The 6,158-nt window shown below is 48.1% G+C and overlaps 1 protein-coding gene across 1 annotated transcript; it reads right to left on the bottom strand.

Moving 5' to 3' along the window:
- Positions 1-254: 254 nt before the first annotated feature.
- On the bottom strand, positions 255-5,945 carry LOC133340223 (uncharacterized; the record flags this gene model as incomplete). Its single annotated transcript, XM_061548250.1, has 7 exons — positions 5,650-5,945; positions 4,799-4,890; positions 4,592-4,701; positions 4,151-4,269; positions 3,559-3,691; positions 2,859-2,952; positions 255-664 (listed from the first exon to the last, which is right to left on the bottom strand). Coding segments are annotated over exons 1-7 (1,223 nt in total), but the record flags the coding sequence as incomplete, so codon positions are not given.
- Positions 5,946-6,158: the final 213 nt, after the last annotated feature.

Genomic DNA, 6,158 nt, shown 5'->3' with positions numbered 1-6,158 from the left:
AAACATCATAAAATAATTCTCACGACGTTTCGGCCACAACGCAAGCAGCCGTCCTCAGGTGGAGAACAGGTCTGTCGACCGTGACTTTACTGAAAGAACCAAGAAGATGAATCCCTGCAGTCACGAAAGCTTTAAATCAAAAGACACCAGCTTATTTACCCCAAGGGCTTTTCATACAAAGTGCATCCCACGGCCCACACAACCTCCCACCATCATCCATCTATCGCTACCCCCCCTCCTCTCCTCACTCCAGCCCCTCTTCTTCTTCTTCGATGTCAGAGCATGAAGACAATTTTGGCATCTTGCTCCTGGGCACCTCCAGGCTGCTACTGCCTCCCCAGCTGCCAGCACGAGGAAGGGCAACGGCTTGGCGAGCGTGCGCTCGCAAATTGTATTTGGCAATGCTGCTTTTGCGATACCGATTGCCGACAGAGGACAGATTCCTGCCAGAGGGCCGCAGCGCTGGGAACACTTTGGCACAGATGCCGTCCTTGGTGTCGATGCCGTCATCGTCGTCGTCTTCGGAGCTGAGGTGGACTGTCTCTTCACTGGACGAGCGCTGCAGCGTCGTCTCGCTGGAGATCGTGGTGGACACGCCATGCTCTTCGATTCCACTCAATAGCAGTCGCTTTTTGGCTTCTGGGACTCCCAGTTCATCCAAGTCCTAAAATCCAGCGAAATACAAAAAATATGCACACACACACACACCAACTTGTGTTCAGCGATACAACATTGATAATTGTTTTTTTACCCTTCTATCTGGCAACAAAACTGACACCTTTTTACAAGGAGTCATGTTTGCATAGACCGCAATACCTTGCAGTCATAATACAAACAAAAGACATAACTCTGATAATGTGCACTGTCCCTGAAGTTGATTGGTCCACACCCGAGACAAGTATTGTGGTCTATACAAACATGACTCCTTGTAAAAGGTGTCAATTTTGTTGCCAGATAGAAGGGTAAAAAAACAATTATGATATTTTTACTGGCAAATGAGGTTCCCATAGTGTACGATACAACATTCTTCAAATTTCTGACGACGTGTATTCCTCAGAGCAATTAATGTACAAAATCAGTCGGTATTACCGGTAGGAACCACCTGGTTCCACCAGCCCACAGGGGATTATTGTGTCTGTCTGTCGTGCATCCAAAATGGGAGGGGTGGGGCTGGGTGGGGAGGGGAGGGTGGGGAGGGGCTGGGTGGGGAGGGGAGGGTGGGGAGGGGCTGGGTGGGGAAGGTGGGGAGTGGCTGGGTGGGGAGGGGAGGGTGGGGAGGGGCTGGGTGGGGAGGGGAGGGTGGGGCTGGGTGGGAAGGGTGGGGAGGGGCTGGGTGGGGAGGGGTGGGGCTGGGTGGGGAGGGGCTGGTCACCCCGTGGTGCCCTTATAAAACGCAACGTTTAACCTACTCACGACGGCTTGTGCCCGCCCTCACAGTTGGCCATTGACCGAGCAACCCAACGTTCCTACCCACTCCCTCCGCAGGAGGAATGTGTTTTTTTTGTACCCACTACTGGATCAGGACTCCTCAGCCTCCTCACTCGAGCTATGTGACCACGATCCATCTATCAACTACACACGAACTAATATTCTCACAACTCGAATCTCTGTGGTGGTCATCCTCTTGGTGATGTGTGCTCTACTTTGGATGCCACTCCAACACCGGTCTTGTTTCCCAGCCACAATGCAGTCCAGTGATGTTCCCTTGCCCAAGCCCATCTACTTTTTTGCAGTTGTCAATGTTTTTTATTTGCATGTTTCAGTATCCACGTGTAATGGGTTCCGGAGACACTTGTAGAGGTAACTTCTGTATTACAATACAACACTCCAACAGTCCTGATACTCTGTTACAGCCTAGGTACACAGCCTAGGTACACAGCCTAGATACACAGCCTAGGTACACAGCCTAGGTACACAGCCTAGGTACACAGCCTAGATACACAGCCTAGCGACACAGCCTAGGTACACAGCCTAGGTACACAGCCTAGGTACACAGCCTAGGTACACAGCCTAGGTACACAGCCTAAATACACAGCCTAGCGACACAGCCTAGGTACACAGCCTAGGTACACAGCCTAGGTACACAGCCTAGGTACACTGCTCTGGCTACGCTCTGGGGTCCTCCGGCTACAACTACCCTAGGGGAGGCTACCTGACCCGACCCAGCCAAGGTGCGGGTCTGGACTCTGGCTTCCTCGGAACTCGCCCTCACAAGGACGTAGAGCCGGGAGTCCCAGAGTCCCACCACTGGCCCTCACAGCGCCCCGGCCCTTACAAGGACAAGCGGGACGAGGGGGTACAGGGTCCTAAGCTGGCTGGCTGGCGGGTCTTGACCTGCGACTGGCCCCAATCGGCCAGGGAGCTGCCCTTTTATGCCTCGTGCCCAACGAGGGGTGGGGTTGTGTGTGCCTCCAGATATCCCACAGAGCGCACACAGCCCCCCCCCCCCCCCCGTTGGTGGCGCCAAGGGGTTTAACTGTCTGGGGTGCCTGGGATCCTAGCGCCTGGCGCCAAGGGCTTCTCTGCCTAGGGTCCCAGAGCCCCCTCTTGTGGCACGACAATCCTCACTACTCACCACTCACCCTCACCACTCACCCTCACCACTCACACTCACCCCTCTCCCTCACCACTCACCCCTCTCCCTCACCACTCACGCTCACCACTCACCCTCACCACTCACCACTCACCCACACACGTATTAACTCTTTACAAGTTTAATTCCAACCTTCCATCTTCTCCAAGCTTCTTTGTGCATTTTTTATGTTGCAGAAAAACTTGCACAACTTAAAAATAAATCCCAATCCTGTAAACGTTAAAAAACACGCGTAGTTTGCATAGAAGCGTCCGTAGGAACTTGCCTGTAGAGTAACGTCCATCAGCTGTTGGACACTCGACAATCCACGTGAAGTGAAATTCTCCAAAAACTCCAAGCAGTCGATTTGTTTCAGGAAGCTTGAGACACGAAAAAACAACAACACACAAGGCTCCAAAATGTTAATACCAAATACAAGAAGCACGAACAAGTACTTTGTACGGCTGTATTACATTAACTTGCACATTTTTACTCCGTCAACATTGCGATTAGAAATAACATGTGAAGCAACACTTACATTGCTTGTACTGTATATCCCTATGGAAAATAATGACATTTTTTATTGGAAATCCAAGTGCAAAAATCAGCCCAAACTGCATTACGAACTTTGCGTTTCGATTTAAAGCTTTCGTGACTGCAGGGATTCATCTTCTTGGTTCTTTCGGTAAAGTCACGTAGAAGGGAAGTAATAAAATAATAAAAATAAAACATAATAAAATAATTCTCACGACGTTACGGCTGCTTGCGTTGTGGCTGAAACGTCGTGAGAATTATTTTATCATGTATATTATATTATTATATTATTTTATTATGTTTTATATTTATTATTCTATTACTTCTCTTCTACGTGGTGACTTTACCGAAAGAACCAAGAAGATGAATCCCTGCAGTCACGAAAGCTTTAAATCGAAAAATGACGACGATGTTTAAAGGTGGCGACGATGATGCACCTAAAGGGCACTTACTTGTAAAGAGCGTTGCCAGGCTTGCCGCTGTCCGGCAGGGTTCCAAGCCGGGCCCGTGGGTTGTCTCCGTCCGGTGGCCGTGGGGGACCATTGGATCCACTCGCTTCACCCGTCACAACATCCTGTGCAACGCCTGCAACCAGTGGATGAGCATTCGCAATAAAACCATTTACACCTCAAGACATATACGAGTAATATTGAATTCATCCTCTTGGTTCTTTCGGTAAAGTCATCACGTAGAAGGGAAGTAATAAAATAATAAAACATCATAAAATAATTCTAACGACGTTTCGGCCACAACGCAAGCAGCCGTCTTCAGGTGGAGAACAGAGCTGTCGGAAAGACAGCGTCTGACAGACCTGTTCTTCACCTGAGGACGGCTGCTTGCGTTGTGGCCGAAACGTCGTGAGAATTATTTAATGTTTAATTTTTATTATTTTATTACTTCCCTTCTACGTGACGACTACCGAAAGAACCAAGAAGACTGCGTATCACTTTGTGGCAAATTGTGTCACGTCTTTCAATTCTACCGCGTGCCGCCACGTTCCGTGCAGAGAAATGTGCTGTGCCGAGCAGGGAGAGCTTGCGTCACCTGATGAGGAACCTTCGCCGGCACTGGAGGGTCCCTGGCTGCCGGCCAAGACTTCCTGTGAACACTCGCTGCCGTGTCGGCTGAGGTTGAACGGCCTTCCACGCAATTCCGTCACGTATCTGGGAGGGAGAAAAAACCCAAAAAATTAACCCTCTTGATGTGCAAATTATTTTGTCAAGGCGCCCTTCCCCCCCCTTCCAACCCAGCGTATATACATGCTCCAAGCGCGTGTGCTGTTTCATTCAGACGCTGTCGCCTCGACAGACCTGGTTTTCACCTGAGGACGGCTGCTTGCGTTGTGGCCGAAACGTCGTGAGAATTATTTTATTATTTTTCTTTTTATCTTTTTATTACTTCCCTTCTGTTGCTACCATTTAATTACAGCAGCAATCGGGAACTTCTCTCGTACGAGCAGCGATTGTCTATTTCGTGTTCACGTACTGTTGTTGCTGCAGGTTGCGCAACACATTGACATCCGTGGGCAGCGTTCGGATCAGCTCCAGGTTTTCCTTGATTTTCTTTAATATTTCAAAATGTTCTCTCCCGTGCACCTACATACATACAGACCGCAGAGCAAATTCTTTAAAACATCAAATGCTTATTGTGACATGTTATTGCGAGGAATTTAAACGAAAGCAGGTAACTTACCAGGAGGCGAAATATGTCTTCTTGGTCGGATGGCCAATTGCTGCCGCAGTTGCTTGCAGTCATCAGCATGTCGTACACCACTTTCACGCAGCCTGAGGATTTGGTTAAGTGGCAAAAAGCGGACAGGTAAGGCGAGTACACGCAGGGACAATTTCTTTCAGAATAATACATTGAAATGATGTCATCATGGGACCTCCTTTGCCAGTAGCAAAATATACCAATAGGGTTTTTCCCCTTTTTTTTTTCTGGCAACAAAACTGACACCTTTTGTAACGAATCATGCTTACATTAACCACAATACCTGCAGTCAAATGCAAACAAAAAACACAACTCTGATAATTTATGCATTGTCTTTGAAACGGATTGGTCCACACCAGAGACAGCTTTCTTTAGAGCTTAGTCTCATATGGTGTTCGACCAGATGACGCCAAAAGGCGTCATCATGGGACCTCCTTTGCCAGTACCAAAATATACTCATAGGGGTTTTCACCTTTTTTCTGGCAACAAAACTGACACCTTTTGCAAGGAATCATGCTTACAATAACCACAATACTTGGCGTCATCTGGTCGAAAACCATATGAGACGAGACTCTAAAGAAAGCTGTCTCTGGTGTGGACCAATCAGTTTCAAAGACAATGCATACATTATCAGAGTTGTGTTTATTGTTTGCATTTGACTGCAGGTATTGTGGTTAATGTAAGCATGATTCCTTGCAAAAGGTGTCAGTTTTGTTGCCATAAAAAAGGGGAAAACCCCTATTAGTGAAATTATATAATTTACAAACACCTCAAATATGTCTTAATAGCTAGACAGCACGTGTGTGTGAACAAGGGGCAGTCAAAGTGATCACCTTGGGAGCTTGGATCAGAAGCCGCCTCTCCACTCGCTCGCTGACTGCTGCCAGAAGACACCTTAGGCACTTGTGGGGTGTGCTTAACTGGCTGAGCCTGTGGAGACTGACAAGTCTGGGTTGCTGCCTCTGCCAAGGCAGGAGGATACTGTCGCACAGACTGAGCTGCATTCTGCCTGGTGTGTGAAGGAGCCTTCCAATTGTTTGGAGACTGCTGCTGCTGTTGCAGCTCCTCACCGTCCTGATGCATGCACTGCTCGTCCATTTTGATATCTTCGAGATTTGAAGCTTTCGCGACTGCAAGGATTCATACTCGGTAAAGTCACGTAGGTAAAAAATGAAATTAAAATAAAAGAATAAAAATCACAAATCCTGCATAATGCACGGGCATAATTAGTACTATTCACATACCTGCATTTCCCATATCCCCTCCCTTTGATGCTGCTAATCCTGCATAATGCCCGGGCATAAGTAGTACTAATCACATTCCTGCATTTCCCATATCCCCT

The sequence above is a fragment of the Lethenteron reissneri genome, unplaced genomic scaffold (genome assembly GCF_015708825.2).
Source record: "Lethenteron reissneri isolate LAM-NWPU_2019-01 unplaced genomic scaffold, ASM1570882v1 scaffold_98, whole genome shotgun sequence".
NCBI classification, from domain to species: Eukaryota; Metazoa; Chordata; class Hyperoartia; order Petromyzontiformes; family Petromyzontidae; genus Lethenteron; species Lethenteron reissneri.
This window is presented reverse-complemented; position numbering and strand designations above follow the sequence as displayed.